The sequence below is a fragment of the Taurulus bubalis genome (assembly GCF_910589615.1).
Source record: "Taurulus bubalis genome assembly, chromosome: 1".
NCBI classification, from domain to species: Eukaryota; Metazoa; Chordata; class Actinopteri; order Perciformes; family Cottidae; genus Taurulus; species Taurulus bubalis.
Window position 1 is genome coordinate 36,611,283 of NC_136589.1, and position 23,309 is coordinate 36,634,591.

General features: G+C 43.5%; 1 protein-coding gene and 1 long non-coding RNA gene across 2 annotated transcripts; both read right to left on the minus strand.

Moving 5' to 3' along the window:
* Window positions 1-595: 595 nt before the first annotated feature.
* LOC306734976 lies at window positions 596-1,439 on the minus strand. Its single transcript, XR_013770980.1, has 3 exons — window positions 1,408-1,439; window positions 975-1,204; window positions 596-690 (listed from the first exon to the last, which is right to left on the minus strand). It is a non-coding gene; the product is annotated as an uncharacterized lncRNA (long non-coding RNA).
* A 1,582-nt stretch (window positions 1,440-3,021) lies between these two features.
* On the minus strand, window positions 3,022-4,396 carry LOC306753631 (macrophage mannose receptor 1-like; the record flags this gene model as incomplete). Its single annotated transcript, XM_079237522.1, has 5 exons — window positions 3,022-3,072; window positions 3,330-3,472; window positions 3,609-3,709; window positions 4,132-4,193; window positions 4,301-4,396. The coding sequence occupies 5 exons, from the start codon at window positions 4,394-4,396 to the stop codon at window positions 3,022-3,024; spliced, it is 453 nt and encodes a 150-aa protein (XP_079093648.1).
* Between the last annotated feature and the right edge of the window lie 18,913 nt (window positions 4,397-23,309).

Consider the following 23,309-nt stretch of genomic DNA (forward strand, 5'->3'; position numbering starts at 1 on the left):
GGTTATATACATGAGATATCAGAAATCTGAAATTATAGAATAATAGCTGAAGGCTTTGCGACAAAGTTTAGATGGTATCTTTAGCTGAACGTATGTAGAACCTGTAAGCTTTTGAAGTTGAAGAGGATTTAAAGATTTTTCCCATCCAATCCCATTCATTTGAATTTTCAGAAAAAGCTTAATAATTCAAAAATTTGAAAAGTCAGAAATATGAAAGGTCATAGCCATCGTGTCCTTAAGTAGCTGAATATTTTAATACTGCTGAAGCATCCCAACTAATTAAGCCCGCAGGAAAACATGAAATGTGCTTGCTGCCCCTTGCAGCTGAAGCCACACTTAATTACCTGTCATAGATCACAGCTAGGCTAACAAGCTAACATTTGATACACCATAAGCCGAAGATGTAAGCAAAATAAAGTATATTGCAGCATTTACAGTATGATCAATTAAGCCTTCAGAAGCTGACACTCGGCATGACTGATGAATTGTGGATTGTATTAATTTACGTTGCCTGCTAACAACCGTACCTGTAGACTGCATGCAAACACTGTTCATGGTCGAATTGCAGAAAGCGGTCTTCCACTTTCCATCCACATCCAGGTACACACAAGTTCGTTCTCTGCTTGGTTCACCTTCAGCCCAGCCGGCAGAGTGCATGTGCCAGCCATCACTATACTTAAAATAACCGCTCTGAAAGCAAGAGAGATCAAATCAACATATTAATTCAGCGTGCATTGTAAATGGCTTTTTGAAATGTCTCTCTTTGCCAAATAGATTGAACAAATGTACACTTTTGTATGCCGCCACAGAGTATAGTCAGCTGTCTTGTGAGGCTTCTATGCCACGTGACACCACGGATAAAAGCTAATCATGTGTAGTTAGTTATTTTTGTTTCAGTATTTTTTTTTTCTGGAAGTAGCCGGTAGTCGTTTTTGTGCTCCAGTACAGTATTTTCAGTTGGCGGCAGCCTGCACCTGTTTGTTCAGTCCAATCCAAAGAGGAGCTTTGAGATTCATAGCCAGCAGCTCGACGTAGGCTTGGGTCCACTCATTTCGAAGGCTCGCCAGGTTGGCTTTATCAAGTGCACAGTGTTTACTGGCCTCATCCCAGGTCAGATTTTTAGTGACAACCTTGATACTGTCATTTCCCAGATTTACATAGATGTTACTAACTGCTGGCTCTGGTTTAGGCTGGATATTTGGGTCTGTTGAGAAAAGATATAAATAGTTTTTATAAATTTTGTTATTGCATTTTTACAGACAACTTTATTGACACAAGAACTACAGGTTGAAATGATGGCTTCCAATTTTCCAAATCATGTTTACTCTACTACATGTAATTTGAACTGAGGTTGTAAGACATTATATATTGAATGATTATTTTTTTTGAGAGAGAGAACAAACTCACCAAGATCTCGAAGACAGATAAATCCATTGGTGTCATTGCAGTCCTTAACTATCCATTTACCGGTGCCAAAGGAAGGACTGTTGTTCAACACAACACATTTGTCCAAGTGTAGGACGTCGGGAGGGGGTAGAAACCATTGATACGATTTCAAAAACATTAGAAAATCTTTTGAAGATATTTTGGAATCTTTTGAAAACTTTTCAATGGGACATCAAAGTTTAAAACTGCTGACTGGTTTAAACTTAACTATTTGATGTTTGCTAGCAAGGGACTTTAGTCTGCTCTGTCATGACAAAAACTAAAAAGAAGTTATATATTTACTTTAAAATGTTGTCTTGGATATGTTACCTCATTCCATCTTTGAAAAAAAGTTCCCGGACGCCGTTGATTTTTCTAAAGAGCGGAGAGAAACAATAATTCAAACTTTTTAATGTCTATTAAACGGTGACTCAACGCTAAGCTAAGATTGTGTGTACTTACAGAATAGCCCCAGTTGGTGTATTTCCTTGCTTTCCCATCAGTCCAGTAAAATCCATATTGTTTTAAAGAACTTAAACCAACCCACAGGTCTGTAGTTGCTATTTCAGCCACATTGATGGTCAAAAATGCTGTAAGTTTAAAAAGAAATTTGCGTAATTTTGGCAAAATCTCCAACATAATATTTAGAAAAGTTAAATTGAAATCAAGTTCATCATTGTTTTTAAGGTCAATAATGAATTTTCACAATCTGTATTCACATTGTACACACGATTACGAAAAATATGTTCAAAAACAGTCGGACAAACCTTGCACGCGCCTTGTGGGAATTGAGGCCAAATGACCTCCCATGGTAATGCACTGTCTCCTTGCTTCTTCCCAAGTGACCCGCCGGCTACTAATGACACTGTAACACTACAAATGAAAAATGAAATCGTGAGTTTTCACTCCAACCAAACACTGGCCTTCTTTCATTAAGCGTTGATGACATCTGATCTGATCCTAAAACATGTCTGTGTGCTTTTTTTCAACTAAACTCTGTTTTTATAGTTTCTTCGTAGCCCTAAAACCATTGTCACCTTCTTATATTTAAAAGAGGACTAGACTGTGTTTACGTTTTGTGAGGAATGCATTTTTGCGTAAAAGCTTGTTGATAAATGCCATATTTGTGTTATATTTTTTCCCTCTTGACCAATTTGTAATGCTCCAGTAGAAGGCATTTCCCATCTTTAGTCTTTTCTCCACTCACTCTTTGTGTCCATTTGTGTTGTATCTTTTTATTTTTCAATAAATAAAAATAAAAATAAATGCTGAAAACCAAATGTTAATGTATCCCATGTGAAACAAACTTGCATGTAACTTCGCATGTGAAGTTATTTAATGTAAAATGGTGTTTCACATTTGATATATTTTGTATCTTAATTTACTTCACTTTATAAATAAAGTATTTCTATGCTTCAATTATTAGTTATATTTTCACAGATGCATGTACTCGGTATTGGAGATAACAATAAGTAGGATTCAAAGATATATAAAGTAAGGTGGGACCCAGTAACTGGCCCTGATTGCCCAAAGGATTGGAAAGCTCGATAATTTCTCCCATCATGGCATTAATGCATGTAAAGTTGCCATATGACACTATGACGAGTCTGTGTCTGCACCAACACTAGAAGCAATGTTTTGCAACACCTGCTTAAATAAGGGCATGTTATATGTGTACAAAAGACCAAGTTGTGTGGCATACTGTATTTTGAAAGTGGATTATTTGACCACTCAGGTATTGAATTACGGTTGTAAATCACACCTGGACAAATCCATTCAGTCCCAAATGATCTTTAATGAGAGCCAATGTCAACTTGTTGATGAGACTAAATGGTCAAGAACTGACATTTTAGAAGTGGCAGTGGAAGTTTTAAACTGGCGATCAGTGGACAGTGATTTCTGACCTTTGAGTCAAATTTGGTCCACTTGAGTGGACAGCCACCTTTGGGAGGAACTGTGGGGGCTGCAGTGGTGTTGACAGGGGCTGAGTTTCCTCGTTTACAAACGAACTGGTGCTCTTGGCCACAATTACAAGTACGCCAGAAGCCTGTAAGTACAGTGGAGATGCAATAATTAACATTTCACCAGGAACTGTTTTTATTTCGAGTAGCATATTGATCTTATCTAGAAGAGCTTATTGAGGGTTAATACTTTGTTTGATTTGTCAGTTTATAATTACTCACCCATATAGTAAGTCATAGTAACACAGTTCTCATTAAAGGAATTCGTATTTGGTTGATCTTCATCCCATCTTTGTAACCCCACTGGAGAACCATCCATCCACCTTAAAGCACACAGTTACATTGAATTATGACGTATAATCGTGCAAACAATAATTGCTTCACATTCAACCTTTTTATCTAACTTGTTCCAACAGAGGACAAATGAAATATAGAAGTTACAATAAATGTAGCCTGGCAAGTAAAATAAAAAATATATATAGAAAACTGCTTAGAAAGTCAAATTGAAGTTTTAAATTAGTTGAAATGTCAGTACCAGTCATACTTAAAAATAATATATCATATAAGCAATAACTTAAATAAAAAGCGGTATAAATTTTACTCTACATATATACATGTGTGAGGGAAGACATATTGAAAGTAGTGCAAAGACATGCATAATGTAATCGGTAAGCCAAAGAGTTCTCACTAACCTACTTGAAATCAATGATTCACTGTATTACATTTTATGGCATTTATTACTCACCAAAATGACCCATCAAGATCCACTGACAAACCTACATAATATGACCCATAGCTTCTGGAAATCTGTGAACACATAATTACACAAGCTTTTAGACCACTTTTCTTGTAAACTGGCTTTCAATATGAATAAAATGTCTTGTTTTGCAAACCCCTAAAGAATAAAGAACTACCTGTTTCCATATGAAGACATTTTCATCTTTACTGTTGATAGATACCAAGTCTCCATGCCTCTGCTGACAGAAGTGACGAGCATCCTCCATGGACATCGTGTCTCTTTTAATCAAGTACTGACTCCCTCTCCACACAAGCCACCCATCTGAAGTGGTGTTAAAGTCTGCAAAGGTGTTAGAAACATATTCACAATTTGTGTTTTACTTTGATGTGTCTTCCTGGTATAGTACATCTTTTACAGCCTAATGTCTGTCAAATAAAAGGTTTGTGAATGATTTTTATTGGTACTCGCTAGAAGCTGTAATATTACTGAAGCCAAGTGTTGCTTTTTTGTTTAGTTTAGTTTTAAGATATATTGGTTTGGTTAAGTGGACCAATACGATTCTGTCTGTAAATCAGCTGACTAATGGAAAAGAAAATATTGAATGCTCACAGTTTCACTGTTTTTGCCTCTGTTTTTATTTCATTTTTAAAGGCTGTTAATGACTCTTCTTCAATGCATTTCTTTGTCCATCTTTCATTTAGATTTGTTCAATTTGGATTTAGCAAAACATCTAAAACAGCCAATTGTAAGTATATCATGATCATTTTGATAATTGCTCATTATTAAAGTAATCTCAACTCTGATGTCTACTTTGAATCTCGTGCTGTGGGATGATGTAACTCAGAAAGGGGAGCATGGCAGTAGGCATCGGTTTGACCACTCGTGCTGTGAGTTACTATGATAACAGAATCCAGAAAACTAATTGCCAAAGTGAGCAAAGTGAGTTTGCATTGATACATACAAGACTGTCTTCAATAGTTTCATTATCAATATTTGATGACCTGACCTTATTTTACGAAGGAAAAAAAATCATGTAAAAAGTATTTTCTTTTCAAGTGTGTACAGGTGTACACATTGTATTGCTATTTTACCTGTTTATAACTATCAAACTCTTATCAAGATGAGAAAAAGAAATATTCACGTGTCGGCCTACATTGAGGAACATGACCACTTTGCATACTTTTATTCCTATCATTATTTGTAGCTGAAGTGGTTTGAGTGGTATTAAAAGTTTTGTTGTTTGATCATTTCTCGCCACATATCAAGCATACAAGTCAGACAGCAGTGAAAGCAAATTAATACGTCCACGCAAAATTAAATTCTACGTGACTTTTTTAAATTTGTTTTTATCAGTTGAGCTCTGGGAATCACGAGTAGCCAGCTCCAAGGGAAGAGGCTTGACAGCGACGTAGTAAAACAAATATTTAAAAGAAAAATGTTATTTTCAGTGACCCAATATCACCTCAAACTCCAAGATAAGAGGAGTTCCCTTTGAAAGATTTCCTCAGGGAGCCGCAACAGAGCTGCGAAAGAGCTGCGGGTTGCCGACCCCTGGGCTAGAGCAATCAATAAATGCAAAACATTGAGAAACTCTTAAACTATCCAAAGAAACCGCTTCACACTCAGTCCCTGCGACAATGTGTCTGTATAGAGAGCAGATAAAACACAATCGCAACTCGGCCCACGTTGCTCAGCTAGTTGGGCAATGTGTAGTCAATTGTAGTATTGGGCAACAATACGTTGGAATGCTTCAGCAGCATTCCAAGTATTGTTCTTCACATTTTTATTAAACTCTTTAATATATTTATTCCGTACGTATTTTGAATGTCTTCTTTTCCTTCACATTTTCAGCCACAGAAACCGTTCAGCTATTAAAATGTTCAGCTTCTTACGGACACTATATGGCTATGAGTTTTCAACTTTTGAATTATTAAGCTTTTTATGAAATCTTATTGAGAACATCTTCAAATCCTCTTCAAATTTTCAGCTACAGAAACCGTTCAGCTATCAAAATGTTCAGCTCTTTGAAGAGAAGGGTGCGATGACCTTTCATATTTCTAACCTTTTGAATTATTAAGCTTTTTTTAAATGGAGAAAATCTTGGAGAATCAATGGAGAAATACTTAAAATCCTCTTAAACTTTGAAAGATTAACAGTTCTGCATACTTTCAGCTACAGACACCATTTCAACTTCTAAATGTTGACACAACCTTCGACTTGTACTGTATAATTCAGATGTTTTATATCTTTTACACTTTTTGATTTATGCATTTTTCAGACCGTTTCTGACTTTATAATACTATGTATTGTGCAGCTCAAAAAAGATATTTTCACTCTTGAGGCATCATTTATAGATCAAAACGTAGGAAATAATGTGCTTGTCATAGACGTATTGTCACAATGTTTGATGGCTTCCTTATTATTTTTGAATTGTTGCTGTGGCTCTTGGGTCCTAATTGCTACCACCACGTAAAAGAACGAACTGACCATACCTGGACCCAGCCTGCAACTTTTTTATTTTATTTTTTTAATATTTTTCCCGGTCCTGCCATGGCAAGTCCACGGCCAGCGACGGTGTGTTTGTTTTTTGCAACGCTGATGGCCATAGCCTGGGCTATGTCGACCAGGTACCCGGTTCCTGATCCGGAGGTCCGAACCTCTGGGCCTCGTCGACAGCGGCGTTGGGGCCCCGCTGCTGCGCCCGCGCTGCAGTCCACGCCGGGCCCGGTTGACGCCTGTGCTGCCTGCCTGCCTTCTGCCAGCAATCCGGCTGACCCCATCTCCTAGTCTTCAGTCGGTGGTCCGGCCGACTGCAGTTCCACGTCTCCAGTCGGTGATCCGACCAGTCTCGGCTCCCCGCCTCTGTGCTGTGGCCAGCCCCAGACCCGGCTCCCCGTGTCCTACCGGCTCCCCGGCCGATTCCGGCTCCCTGTGTTCGGTGGGCGTGCCGACCTGAGTCCGGCACCCCTGAGCCCGGCACCCCCGAGCCAAGTTTCCCCGAGCCAAGTTTCACCAAGCCCGGCACTCCTGAGCCCGGCACTCAAGAGCAGCGCCCGCCGCCGGCTCCCCTCCACCCACCCGTGGTCTGCTGGGACGTCTTGGATCCATCCCTTGAGAGGGGGGTAGGGTCTCCGGACTCACTACAGACACCATTTATTGTCTTTCTGCAACACAAGGTTGCACAACCGATCCCATTTGTAGTTGTAGCCTCGTCCAATCATGCTACACAGAAAAGAGTAAAGTGAAAAGCGTAGAGCATTCCTCTAGTTTTTTTTTAAACTCAGTGGGGTGTTAAAAAAAAAAATATATATATATATATATATATATATATATATATATATATATATATATATATATGGTTGCTTAAGTGTTACGAAGAGCTTGAGGAGCTGTTCAATGGACTCAAAGTGTCAGGCTGTTTTTTGTCTATCGACTACATACTCAGCTGATCGGGCTGATATTTTCTTCTCATGTCTCCCACTATAAGAGTTTTATAGAACAGATACAATGGCTCAACAGTCTTAAGAATATTGAATACATAATAATGAAGCCACATACTGATCCATTGATCCATACTTAGTGGCAGTGATTTAGCTAATAAGATGGCATGTTTGTTTTTCACATTAGTGATCCACATAAATATGCCATCACTGAACAGTGAATTAGACACAGTGCTTCCTAATATAAGTCTGAAAACATGTCTCTTTCAATGTTAATTATTTGTCTTTACTGTATCGTTTCATCCACATTTATACATAAGAACGCACTGAAAGGTCTTTTCTTGCCAGTGTCAGCTTGCAGCCACCAGCAGTAGTTACCGGGAATGTGCATCTAAGTCAATGAGTGAGGACTATTGACTCATGAGTCATGTTTAGCATGAATCTCTTACACATATTTTTTCTTTTAAAAGGTAAAGTCTGGTGTTTGTAATAATTAGGGCTGGGCAAAGTTGAAAAAATGTAACTGATTAATCGCATGATCTTTCTGGGATTAATCGCATTATGCGCCAAATTCAATAATTAAGTCAAAACTAATGTATTGCACGCTTTTATTTTAAAGTAATGTTATCAGAACAATATAACAGGGACTCTGGAGCAACAGCAAGTTAATAACAGTATATAAATCAAAAATATATGCCAGGGAAGAAAAAAAGATGTATTTTATTTTTTTAATGCTTCTATATAACTTGTCATTCAATTAAATATTGTATTTATTTTCAGATGTTATAGACTATTTTATTCTAATGTAAAACAGCTTAATATCTGAAGGAGAAACATTTGTCTTTTATCAGGGAACAACACAAACAGTCTGTTCAGTAGTAAGGGTCCCTGTGAGGGACAAGCCACTCCTTCTTTTGTCCATGTTCAGTTTGTTGCTTACCTTTTAAAGATGTATGTTAAAGACCAGCAATTGATTAACTTTATACAAAAGCAATAAGTGCTTTTGATCTTGTTCAGTTTTTCTTACTCAGTGAGAAAAGTCCAGTCTGTATTGTTTTGAACGAGTGCACTGAAATCTGGTTGAATCAGGTGGAGATGTGAAGGACAGCTAACGGGCATCTCAGCGGCGGCTTTGCGCATGCGCGATTAATGTTCACTCTGGATTTGGACACTGCAGCGCGAGGCTCCTGTGAGAGCTCTGTGCTCGTTGAGGACAGAAACTACATAACAATACGTGCTTCAGTCTGATGGCAACAAGCTGGTCGCTGAGGCTGAGGAAGCGCGCGCGCATACGAAAATCGCCTTCAAAGTAAAAGCAGTGACATTGTATTGCATTTATGGCGTGAATTTATTTCTTTTTTCTTTTTTGATTGACCTCACGCGGGCCGGACTGGGAGAGCCGTAATGCCGTGTTCACACCGGACGCGACGCGAATTGCCGATTTATTTGCGGGGCGGCGAGATAGACGCGTTTGAGGCGGCGCCAACAGAACGTTTGACCTTGGGCGAACAAAGCGAAGGACGCGGCGCGAATTCACGTGAGTTGAATTCTCCCAACTCCGTCGGAGAAATCGCGTGACGCAAAGTTGCGGCAGCCAATCAGTGTTGAGAAGCTCCGCCCGTCATCACCTATGTCCTGCCGTTCCTGAATGAAACTGCTGCTTTATGAATTATGAACACCGTCCCTGGTGGGCCGACAGCTTTGGGCCGGCCCACCTGCATCATCAACCGGCCCTACCTCTGACATCGCCGGCCACGACTATATTCTATGGCTCACGGAACACGTTAAATTTACTCGAATACATGATACTGATGATCACTGGCTGATATTTAAACTACTCCTCGCGTCTGTACTCACACTTTTTTTGTAGTGTTTTTTAAGCTTAGTTTGCCACATTTGGACTTGCACATCTATGTAAAATAAATTGTTTATGTGTACATTACAATGCATGAAATATGATAATTAATAAGGGATATTATTATGAAGGATTTGTAATTGTATGCATATGAAAGTCACTTTTATTACTGTAAATGATTGATGTGTGAATGAATGTTAAGACAAATATTGCATGCTGCATGTTGCATGGACTGCCTTAAGGAATTATAGTTCTCTTGATCGCCTGAGGTGGCAGAGCTGAACATTGACTTTTGAGACGATAGACTCTACCCTTTTTGAAGAGGAAGTGAAGAAGAAGAAGACGAGCTCCGCCACTGCGGGCCAATGAGTGAGTGTAGCTGGATTAGAAGTGTGAAGACTGGAGTTTTTTACCAATAGGAAGAGCTCTAGGCTCCATGAATGGGAGAATAGAAGCATCTGCGTGTTGTGAAAACTTTCTCTTTTCCAGCTGCTAGCGAGCGAATCGGACCTGCGTGCCCGTGGAGTTCGCTGTGGAGCAAAGGAGCTCGATCGAGAGCATAAACTGTCTGTCATCTTTCTTTTATTAAATAATTATTAGTTAAATTATTAGTACCTTATTCCCCACCACCTCCCAGGAACTTGAACTTAAGCAAATCCGCTTTTCCGCCTTTTCGCTGGCGTTGAAATATTTCAACTCCAGCGAATAATTTGCACGACGCAGAGTTGCTAAAGCCAATCAGCGTTGAGAAGCTCCGCCCGGCATCACCGCCGTTCTGCCGTTACTGAATGAAACTGCGGGTCCGCTGAAGGAGCGCTGGAAGCGGCTTCATTCAGACACTCGTCCTGGAGGAGTCGGAGCTGTGTGCGACTACGGATAATATTATGAACCCAGACACGGGGCCGTTTGATGTTCCGACGTGTGTGGGACTTCCTCAACAAGTATAAAGCAGAACTAGCGGTTATTTACATGGTGGATGAAGGAAATAGTAAATGTTTTCACAGACACAGAGATAAGCCCTGCCCCCTTTCCCCAGTGAATGGTTGCGAAAAAACAACACAACCACAAAGAGCGAATTTTTTTTTGTTTTGTTTTCATTACCATGTGACTATAATGCACCTGGGTCGGCAGAGGTAGTTTAGGTTCTGTTACTTAACTTATTGCTTTGTTATGCACCTTCAACATCCCTACACCCTATACACACACACACACACACACACACACACACACACACACACACACACACAAGCACACACACACACACGCACACACACACACACACACACTACTGATACCACTGATGTTCACACCCCATCATATATTCTGTTCTACAATATAGTTTGTACTAATTCTACCCTCTGATTCCATTTTCTTTATAGTGTGGCATCTAGCAAACTATACCTACCTTGGAGTGTTACAATAGCCAGTATCATTTGTCCATCAAGGACAAAAAAAAAATAAGAAAAAGACCCATAAAGATTTTGATGTTGCCCAATTGCAACTTTTTGACATCTTACTCAACTCCAACGTTACTACAGCTCACTTCTCAAATTCCCAGAAGCCACTTCCTCTTTAAATATAACGTTTAAAAAAAAACAACGCACATCCAACTTCGATGGCAGTAAAGAAATACACCAACATTGTCTTTGGCAGGTCGAATTTCTTCAGCTGGAAGAACATCCTCTGCTGAGCCTTCTTTGTGATGGAGTTGATGTTCAGCTCCCAGTTGAGGTCCTGGGTAATGATGGATCCCCACCAGAGATGAGTCCAATGAGGGTGGTGTTGAAGTCCACAAACAGGATCCTGGCGTAGGTTCCTGTGGAGTCCAGATGCTGGAGGATGAAGTCAAGGGCCATGTTGACAGCATCATCTAGACCTGCTGGCTGTGCAGGCGAACTGCAGGGGGTCCAACAGTGGGTCAGTGAGGATTTTTAGGTGGGACAGGACTATGCGTTCAAAGGACTTCATGACCAGACAACTAAAACAAAAAGAGGCTAGGTATGGTATACCAGCGGTCAAAAATAAAATGGAGAAACTGATGACAAATACAAAGGATATTAATAGGGTATTTGGAAGTTATTACAGTGAACTTTATAAATCGGAGGCTGAGTCCGAGGTGGGTAATTATGCGATTTTTTTTCTCCAAAATGAAACTGCCAGAAATATCAATAGATACAGAAAAACTGTTTGGACAGCCCCATAACAGTAGAGGAGGTAAACACTGCTATATCTTTAATGAAGCGAAGCCTGGAAAATCGCCTGGGCTAGATGGTTTTCCCGCCAAATATTATAAGAAATATGTCGATAAATTGGCTCCTATCCTGACAACTGTGTATGAAGAATCATTCTCACTGGGAGAGCTGGCAGGAACATACAACGAAGCTCTGATATCTTTAATTGTAAAAAAAAAGACCCTACCGAGCCCGGAAATTATAGACCTGTGAGCTTGATTAATGTGGACTACAAAATCCTAACAAACAATTTGGCAATGAGGCTAGAAGCTATTCTACCATGTGTAATACATTCAGATCAAGTAGGATTCATAAAGGGAAGGTCATCCGCAGACAACTTGAGACGTCTGTTACATCTTATACAGCTTAAGCAGGGGGAAACCACTCCCATAGCCGCCTTTTCCTTGGACGCTCAAAAGGCATTTGATAGGGTGGAGTGGAGCTTCTTGCTATATACCCTTAAACGATTTGGGTTTGGAGAAACATTTGTTCAATGGGTGAACGTAATTTACTTAAATCTACGAGCAGCAGTGATAACAAATGGAATGATATCACCCTTTTTCAATCTAATGAGAGGTACCAAACAGGGAGACCCTCTTAGCCCCTTACTCTTTACACTATTCTTGGAACCTTTGGCTATCGCAATAAGGACAGAGGCAGGTATTAAGGGGGTCGTACAAGGGGAAGAGGAACACAAAATGTTTATGTATGCAGATGATATTTTATTACTGATCAAGGATCCTTTGATGTCAACTCTTAATGTTCTATCTACAATTGAATCCTTTTCAAAAATATCGGGTTATAAAATAAATTGGCAAAAGTCTGAATGCATGCCGGTATCAAGAGGATGCACTCTATCAATGGTAGATTCATTCCAGTTTAAATAGATCCCAAGGTGACTGAAATATTTGGGAATTAGTCTGTGCTCAGATATAAAAAATATAATCTCTATTAATATGTTGCCGTTAATACAAAAATTAAGACAAACTTTGAGAAATGGAAAGTGTTAAATCTTACCTTATGGGGAAAAATTAATATCATTAAGATGGTGGTGGCTCCACAATTTAATTACATCTCTATGATGATACCATTTCCGAAGGAATCTTTAAACAATACAACCAATTAATTAGGGAATTTTTATGGAGTGGCAAAAAGCCTAGAATCCGTATGAAAACGCTCTTTACCTCAAGGAATAGTGGGGGATTGGCTCTTCCAAATATGGAATTATATAGTATAGCATTCAAAATAAATAAGCTAGCTCGGCATTGGGCAAATTATTAGTCCAACCCTGCATGGGTAAAAATGGAAGAGGAATTAACAGCTCCATCCCAGGTTATGGACTCGTTATCACAAAAACACACAACAAATATTTTGTGTAACGCTGTTGCCATGGCGACCCATCCTTCGCGGTCAACAACGAAGGTACTTTTGAGGGACTAAGCATGCTCAAGACGTAACTAAACTTGGCACACACATTGACAGGCAAAGATGTAGTTACTTGATATGATTTTAATGCTTCAAAATCGCAATTCGGCTCGATAGCGCCCCATACAAATATTCATTTAAGCAGCACCAGCGCTACGGTTGACCTACATGAATGAAACTTGGTAGCTATATGTAACACATGTAAACTGAAAAATAACTCTCCTGGGACTGTGCTCTAAACCGTACAGGAAGTCAGATAGCGCCCCCTAAAAAACGTGTTTTTGCCCCATATCACCAATTGACCTGAAATTTGGCACACATGTCCAGTTGTGTCTGCCCTACACAAAAGTACATCGTCGCATTAAACTCCGCCTACTTAGAATTTCCGCCATTTTGAATTTTGTGAAAAACAATTTTTTCCTCAAATCTTCAGAAGAAAAGGACCAATGAACTTCTAAGGAGAAAATTCAACTAAATTCAACAAAGCAGCCCTTGCAGTATGTTCAACATAAATATACAACATTTGATAGGCATATGTACCACATATAAACTTAAAAATAACTCTCTTGGGAACATGCTCTAAACCGTACCGGAAGTCGGCCAATTTCCTTTTTCTTTGTTCATTTCTTTCTATTTCTAGTTCAAATTGCCATAGTTTCCCAGTAGGTGGCACTCTGACTATGAGTTATTATTGGTGTAGTGGCCGGCTATGGCCAGGTGAGGGCGCACTGATATATGATGTTGGGATATACGTGGGAGAAGAAGTACTAACAAAGTTGTCGAGTTGCATCCTGATGGTTGTGTCCTTGAGTAACGAGTATATAGGCACAATACATGGTGTCAGAAGCTTGTAACCCGCGACAGACAGAGTCTAATGGTACAGACAACTAGTCGGAGTAGTTTGACGGTGTGGAGAGAAAAGACGGTGACGTGTGGAGCTAGAGAGAAAGTTTGATGGTGAAAGCTAACAACAAGCTAGCGGAAGCTACTAGCGCACAGCATGGATCACATCTTTACCATCCCACCACCGGGACCTTTCGACTTCGAGCCAAGTTCGTGGCCCGCATGGATAAAAAGATTTGAACGCTTCAGGCTTGCTTCTGGATTGAAAGAAAAAGACCAAGCTTACCAGGTGAATTCTCTCATTTACACAATGGGTGATAAGGCTGACGATATCCTGAGCGCACTGCAGTTGGCTGAGGATAAACAAGATGACTATGATGAGCTAAAAAATGCTTTTGATGGACATTTTGTCAGAGTACATAATGTGATTTTTGAACGAGCCAAGTTTAATAAATGAAGTCAGGAAGTTGGCGAATCTGCAGAGAACTTCATCACAGCAGTGCACAAGCTAGCTGAACATTGCAAATATGGCGCCTTGCGTGAAGAGATGATCCGAGACAGGATTGTTGTCGGGATACGTAATGCCAAATTGTCAGAAAAAATGCAGCTCAACCCAAAATTGGATTTAGCGACAGCCATAGTTCAAGTGAGGCAGCACGAAGAGGTGAAAAAGCAGCAAGTTGTTCTCCGAGCAGCCGATTCACCGGAGCAAATGGATGCAGTGGCTTACAACAGTAAGAGACAGGTTTATAGGAAAAACTCTGCTCAACGCGTAAGCCATTTTCAGCCTCAGCCTGCCTCAACCAACCCAAAACAGTGTGGGAAGTGGGGCAGAACCCCTACACATGCATGGACTGAATGCCCAGCAAAAGATGTTGAATGTAGAAAATGTCAAAAGAGGGGACACTTTGCATCTGTGTGCAGATCATCCCAAAAGCTAGAATCCATTGAGGAGGATTATGTGGCAGCTTATTTGGGAGCTATTGACCATCCACAGGTGTCTACATGGACTGAAATGCTTACCATTAATGGTGGTCCGATGTGCTTTAAAGTGGACACGGGGGCATCTGTGACTGCCATCCCAGAAACAGAATACACGCAAGAGAAATACGGCAGTTACATGGTGACACGCAGACCTCTGCTGGGCCCCGCCAGTCAACCTCTGGAGGTCAAAGGACAAGTGCATGATGTCATTCAGAGAGGTGACAGAAAGATTGAGGAGGAGGTGTTCATCGTGAAAGACCTGACGACACCCTTATTGGGCCTTCCAGCTATTCACAGACTGCAGATGATTCCTCAGCTCCATAGCATAGACAATGCAGAGACACACTTCCGCTTAACCTACGCAGATGTCTTTACAGGGCTAGGCAGGCTTAAAGGTGAATATAAAATTAAGCTGAAAGACAATGCACCACCCTATGCCCTCTCTGCCCCACGACGTGTAGCCATCCCACTCCGAGCCAAAGTTAAAGAGGAACTAGACCGGATGGAGAAAATGGAGGTCATAGCCCGTGTTGAAGAACCAATTGAATGGCGTGCAGGCATGGTCCCTATTGTGAAAACGTCAGGGAAACTATGCATTTGTGTAGATTTAACCCATTTGAACGAGAGCGTCATCAGAGAGAGACACATCTTACCGGCAGTGGACGAGACGCTGGCCAAGCTGGAAGGGGCCAGAGTTTTCACAAAGCTTGACGCGACATCAGGCTTTTGGCAAGTACCACTCCATCAAGACTCAATGCTGTTGACCACGTTCATCACACCAGAGGGCCGATCCTACTTCAAGAGGTTACCCTTTGGTATATCATCGGCCCCTGAGCACTTTCAAAGGAGGATTTCCCAACTGATTGATGGCATTGACGGAGTGCTATGTCATGCTGATGACGTTCTCATCACAGGAAAGGACCGGGCAGAGCACGACGATAGGCTGCACAGGGTGCTACAGAAATTCAGAGAGTCTGGGCTCACTCTGAATGAAAAATGCCAGTTTGCACTGACAGAGGTCCGTTTTCTGGGCCACGTCATTTACACAATGACGTGGCACAGGGCACCAGAGCAGACCCGGATAAAATAAAGGCGATCCGTGACATGCCTGAGCCAAAGGATGTGGCAGATGTTCGCCGTTTCATGGGCATGGTGAACTTTGTAGGAAAATTCTCACCACGCCTGCCCGACTTGACAAAGCCCATTCGCGATCTGTTGAAGACAGAGAACAGCTGGACATGGGGAGCACCCCAACAGAAAGCGTTCATGGACACTAAGAAAGAATTGGGGTCAGAGACTGTGTTAGCCCAATACAGCCCAAACCACGAAACCATGGTGTCAGCGGATGCCTCTTCGTATGGACTAGGAGGCGTCTTGACACAAAAACAGCTAAGCGGTGAGTGGAGACCTGTGGTTTTCATTTCAAGAAGTTTGACCAAAGTCGAGTCAAGATATGCCCAAATAGAAAAAGAGGCTTTGGCTACGACCTGGGCATGTGAGCGCCTGCGCGGATACTTGAGCGGCCTAGATTTTACTATAAGAACAGATCACAAGCCACTCAAAACACTCCTGAAGTCCAGAGCACTGGATGACCTTCCGCCGAGGATTATCAGATTCAGATTGAGGCTGCTCAGATTCAATTTCAACATCATCCATGTCCCAGGTAAAAACCTGATAACGGCTGATGCTCTGTCCAGAGCGCCTCTTCCAGCCACAGCCACGGAGGCGGAGCAAGACCTGGAAAAGGAATGCAAAGTGTCATGCCCAGATCTCCTGGGTAGTCTGGTCTGTTTCTGTTGTGTCTGTCAGCCTCCTTGTCTCTCGTTCCAGACTCCTCCTCGTGTGCCGCCCTCCTGTGTGATCGCAAGCCCCGCCCTCATTGGTTCCACCTGTGTCTCGTTCCCCTGTGTATTTAGTCTGTGTCTACTCCCTGTCCTGTGCGAGTTCGTTTTCTTGACTTTTTCTTCACCTGTGAGTCAACTTCCCAGCGTTTTTCCCCTGCCTGTTATCCTGCCTGAGATCTTGCCTGATATCCTGCCTGATATCCTGTCGATATACTACCTTGACCAATAAAGGATTTCTTGGGAACTCTACACTCTGCCTCGGGTCGTGCATTTGGGTTCTGTCACCAGTGCCCCGGCGTGACAGGACGAACTCGCCATCCTGAACCCAGCCGACCTCGACCGCAGGAAGGAGGAGATCCCCGGCCTGCGCCGCTGCCAGCCCCAGACCCGGCCTCCGCCTCTGCGCCGCTGCCAGCCCCAGACCCGGCCTCCGCCTCTGCGCCGCTGCCAGCCCCAGACCCGGCTTCCGCCTCTGTGCCGCTGCCAGCCCCAGACCCGGCCTCCGCCTCTGTGCCGCTGCCAGCCCCAGACCCGGCCTCCGCCTCCGCCTGCCGCCCTGCAGCCGTCCCAGGTCCCCGCTGCCGCCCTGCAGCCGTCCCAAGTCCCCGCTGCCGTCTCGCAGCCGTCCCCTGTCCCCGCTGCTATGTCTCGCAGCCGTCCCCTGTCCCCGCTGCTTGGTCTCGCAGCTGTCCCCTGTCCCCGCCGCCGTCTCGCAGTCGTCCCCTGTCCCCGCTGCTGTCTCGCAGCCGGGTCCACTGCCGCCTTGCCACCGTCCCCTGTCCCCGCTGCCGCCCTGCGGCCGTCCCAGGTCCCCGCTGCCGCCCTGCAGCCGTCCCAGGTCCCCGCTGCCGCCCGGCAGCCGTCCCAAGTCCTCGCTGCCGTCTCGTAGCCGTCCCCTGTCCCCGCTGCTATGTCTCGCAGCCGTCCCCTGTCCCCGCTGCCGTCTCGCAGCCGTCCCCTGTCCCCGCTGCTGTCTCGCGGCCGTGTCCACTGCCGCCTTGCAGCCGTTCCCTGTCCCCGCTGCCGCCTCGCTGACGCCCCCTGTCCCCGCTGCCATCTCGCTGCTGTTCCCGGTCCCCGCTGCCATCTCGCAGCTGTTCCCGGTCCCCGCTGCCGCCTCGCAGCCGTCCCCAGTGCCCGCCGACGCCCTGACCGGCATCGGGGTCGCGTTCCCCTTCGGAGCCCCCGGGCCTCCCCCCAGAGTCCTTCCGCCCGCCTGATGGCCGTGCTACGGCCCACCCCTCGGACTGGTTCTGCCGTGCCCCAGGTCCCCCCCTCCGGCTCCCACCCTATGTGGCCCGGTCCTGGTGGGACGTCTGGGATCCGTCCCTAGAGGGGGGGGTACTGTCATGCCCAGATCTCCTGGGTAGTCTGGTCTGTTTCTGTTGTGTCTGTCAGCCTCCTTGTCTCTCGTTCCAGACTCCTCCTCGTGTGCCGCCCTCCTGTGTGATCGCAAGCCCCGCCCTCATTGGTTCCACCTGTGTCTCGTTCCCCTGTGTATTTAGTCTGTGTCTACTCCCTGTCCTGTGCGAGTTCGTTTTCTTGACTTTTTCTTCACCTGTGAGTCAACTTCCCAGCGTTTTTCCCTGCCTGTTATCCTGCCTGAGATCTTGCCTGATATCCTGCCTGATATCCTGTCGATATACTACCTTGACCAATAAAGGATTTCTTGGGAACTCTACACTCTGCCTCGGGTCGTGCATTTGGGTTCTGTCACCAGTGCCCCGGCGTGACACAAAGCTTACTTGGACAGTGTAGTAGAAAGCCTGCCAGCCACACCGACAAAGCTGGAGCAAATTAAGAGCGCACAAACCTCTGACAACACCTGCAAACGTCTCAGTCGATGCATTGCAAACGGCTGGCCTGAACACAGACGAGATATGCATGAGTTGCTGTTGCCCTACTGGCCTGAGAGGTCAGTCCTGCATAAAGGAGGAGGACTGCTCATGAAAGGTGAGAGACTCATAATCCCTGAACACATGAGACCTGACATCCTGCAGAGACTTCACCAGGGGCATCAGGGTATCAACAAATGCCTTGCAAGGGCTAGAGAATCTGTCTGGTGGCCAGGCATCACGTCTTCCATAAAGCAAATGGTCGAGAGATGTGAGATTTGTGCACGTGAAGTTCAAACACCTGTTGAGCCTCTGCTCACGACTGACCTCCCAAGCAGACCATGGCAGAGGGTCGCAGCAGATCTGTTCCAATGGCAGAATGGGAACTACTTAGTCATGATAGACTATTTCTCTCGCTATATTGAAGTTTGCACCCTACCTGGAGGCACAACAGCTAAACAGACTATTGCAAAATATAAAGCTGTGTTTGCTAGGTATGGATGCCCAGAAGTGCTAGTCACGGACAACGGTCCTCAGTTTCACTGTCATGAATTCTCTCAGTTTGCAAGAGATTATGACTTTACACATGTGACAAGCAGCCCCCGTTTTCCCCGCAGCAATGGGGAGGCTGAACGGGCTGTCAGAACTGTTAAGTCTTTTTTAGAGAAAGAGGGTGATTTCCACAAAGCTCTGCTGGCCTACAGGTTTACTCCATTGGCACACGGGACCTCCCCGGCACAACTACTGATGGGGAGGAGACTCAGAACACCAGTTCCAGTGTCACCGCTGCAGCTACAACCACAGTGGCCAGATCTCAAGGAATTCAGGGAAAAGGACACTGTTGAAACTGCAACAGCAACAAACGTTCAACCGGAGACACCGCACTCAAACCTTGCCACCTTTTCAGTCTGGACAGCAGGTGTGGATCGGACCCACACACACCAGAGGGACTGTTGTGGGCCCTGCACCTACACCACGCTCATACGAGGTGGAGACTCCGGATGGAGGACGGCTGCGACGCAACCGTTCACACCTCAGGGAAGTACCAGTGCCTTCAACATCAGGGGACATGTCAATGACTAGGTCAGGGAGACTTTCTAGGGCTCCTGAAAGACTGGACCTTTAAACACTAAACACACACCTACACACTACAGAGGACAGAAAAGAAAAACATGAAAAGATGTTTAAAAAAAAAAGAAAAAAAGTCATAAGTCGGTTTGAAGAGTGAAATGTCTAGTTGAAAAGCTATGTTCTGAGTGGATGCATCTAGTGAGTAATCTCATACAATAGCTACAGTAAAGTATAATTTCTTCTGTTGGTTTCTCAGTTTAGACTTAAGTTTTAATAAGGATTTGAGTGAACTCCTGAAATTATAAGATAAGTTCGGAAACTGGAAAGTAGCTATAATGTTCAATGCACTTTGTCATCTTGAGGTTCTGACAAAGCAGTTCAACGTTCATCTAAAAGGGGGAGATGTAGTGGCCGGCTATGGCCAGGTGAGGGCGCACTGATATATGATGTTGGGATATACGTGGGAAAAGAAGTACTAATAAAGTTGTCGAGTTGCATCCTGATGGTTGTGTCCTTGAGTACCGAGTATATAGGCACAATACAATTGGCATGCAAAAGTCTTCAAGCCATGACTTTCATAAAGCATGTTAACTTTGGAACAGTTTTGTCCTCTTCATGAGCTGAGTGACACACTATGGTTGGCAGACCTGGCCTCTAGTTGATCTTATCATCATCTCACTCTGAACAAGAGCCTGCAAGGCAAAGCCCAGGTACCAAACCTCACGCACACATGAACCCGTTCTGTTCGAAGCTTCGTCTCTTTGAGACACAACTACGTAATGTCAACGTTGCGCTCTTCCCCACGCTGCTTGAAATCAAAGGAACTTTTCCAGAGGTCAACCTTTCTGCGAAAAAGAGGAAATATGTGTCTGTCATCACATCGAATGACAGAACTCAGTCAACGCTTCCAAGAAGCCATTGAGAAAGAATTCAAGCTGTTCTCGACTCCCTTCCTGATGATGCAGAAGAAGTGAAGAGAGTCTGAACTAGAACTGATGGAGATGCAGTGATGATTCTCTGAAGAACTAGCTTTGGTTTCTCTCCCTACCGACTTCTACTGGAGCTTGGAAAAGGCCAAATTTCCTCTGATGTGATTTTTTTAAACATACATACACATATATATATGTATATGTATATATATGTATATGTATATGTATATGTATATATATGTATATGTATATGTATGTATATGTATATGTATGTATATATACGTATGTATGTATGTATATATACGTATGTATATATGTGTATATACGTATGTATATATATAATTGACCTCATTTGATTTATTTGGCTAAATATACCTCACCTGAGTAGCCCAGACTTTCATATATTTTTCTGTTTGTGGCCCTCAGTGAAACAAGTTTGGACACCCCTGATCTACACTCACCTAAAGGATTATTAGGAACACCATACTAATACTGTGTTTGACCCCCTTTCGCCTTCAGAACTGCTTTAATTCTACGTGGCATTGATTCAACAAGGTGCTGAAAGCATTCTTTAGAAATGTTGGCCTATATTGATAGGATAGCATCTTGCAGTTGATGGAGATTTGTGGGATGCACATCCAGGGCACGAAGCTCCCGTTCCACCACATCCCAAAGATGCTCTATTGGGTTGAGATCTGGTGACTGTGGGGGCCATTTTAGTACAGTGAACTCATTGTCATGTTCAAGAAACCAATTAGAAATAATTCGAGCTTTATGACATGGTGCATTATCCTGCTGGAAGTAGCCATCAGAGGATGGGTACATGGTGGCCATAAAGGGATGGACATGGTCAGAAACAACGCTCATGTAGGCCGTGGCATTTAAACGATGCCCAATTGGCACTAAGGGGCCTGACATGTGCCAAGAAAACATCCCCCACACCATTACACCACCACCACCAGCCTGCACAGTGGTAACAAGGCATGATGGATCCATGTTCTCATTCTGTTTACGCCAAATTCTGACTCTACCACCTGAATGTCTCAACAGAAATCGAGACTCATCAGACCAGGCAACATTGTTCCAGTCTTCAACTGTCCAATTTTGGTGAGCTCTTGCAAATTGTAGCCTCTTGTTCCTATTTGTAGTGGAGATGAGTGGTACCCGGTGGGGTCTTCTGCTGTTGTAGCCCATCCGCCTCAAGGTTGTGCGTGTTGTGGCTTCACAAATGCTTTGCTGCATACCTCGGTTGTAACGAGTGGTTATTTCAGTCAAAGTTCAAAACAAGGCATTTTTGCCCACAGGACTGCCGCATACTGGATGTTTTTTCCTTTTCACACCATTCTTTGTAAACCCTAGAAATGGTTGTGCGTGAAAATCCCAGTAACTGAGCAGATTGTGAAATACTCAGACCAGTTACTACCAACAACCATGCCACGCTCAAAATTGCTTAAATCACCTTTCTTTCCCATTCTGACATTCAGTTTGGAGTTCAGGAGATTGTCTTGACCAGGACCACACCCCTAAATGCATTGAAGCAACTGCCATGTGATTGGTTGATTATATTATTGCATTAATGATAGATTGAACAGGTGTTCCTAATAATCCTTTAGGTGAGTGTATATATATATATATATATATATATATATATATATATATATATATATATATATATATATATATTGTGGCATCACAAGGGGACAGGTTGTGGACGGACGCTACATTCCCACTGAGCCGCGTCCAGCCCACAAAATGGCCGCCGTGAGCGACACTACATCTCCCAGACTGCCTCACGATGTACCCAGCTGCAGGTGCTTAAGGCCCCTAATTGAGGCAGGGCTGGGAGGCTTGATAAAGGACAGACGGGAGAGCACAAGGGGGAGGGGAGCGGGACTAGCAGGTGTCCTCCTGCGGGTCGCCGGCTCGCCCGGTCGAGAACCTCCGCCTGGCAGGTGAGTGTTCTCGGCCGGACGAGCCGGTGACCCGCAGGCGTCCCCGAAGTGCTGGAGCGAGGGCCCAGTCACAGCTGCGAGCAGCTTTAATTATAATTATTATTGTATTTTTGAGGTGATGTTCTTTTGTTCTACAATTGTCAAATAGGTGCTGACTTCAGCACATTGAATTTGAAAGCATGCATCATAAAGCAGTTAGTTGATTTAACTGTTGTGTATGTATCTCTCATTCACAGATGTGCCACCAACAGAGTCAAGTGCTTTTCCAGGACTTTGCCCTGATGTCCCAGAACAAACAAGACACACAAGCCAAATTAACAGCTGGCTAACATTTAGGGGTTATTGTTACCTCTTCGTCGGAGAAAGGATTGAGTGGCCAGATGCATCTGCTAAATGTGTAAGACATGGTAAGTATGGATGGACTAATACATATTCTAACTCACTCAGCTGTGTTTAGCTTCAACTAAACAGCCACTGTTTTCTGTTTGGTTGTGTTTGAAGGTGGACATCTTGCCAGCATTGAAGATCCCTCTGAGCAAGTATTCATTCAAAACACAATTGTATTGTTTCAAGACAGCCAAACCTCATTCTGGATCGGCTTGTATAAAACTCACACGGGTACAATCACATTGTCTATTCTTTCATGAAAACCAACATTAAACTACATTTTGACATTAAGAAGGACCATTATTTGTAAAACAGAAGCTCTGAAACCGAAAAGAAGTTACAAAGTTGCTGTAGCTTAATTATTTATGCCTGCTGAAAAGATGACTGA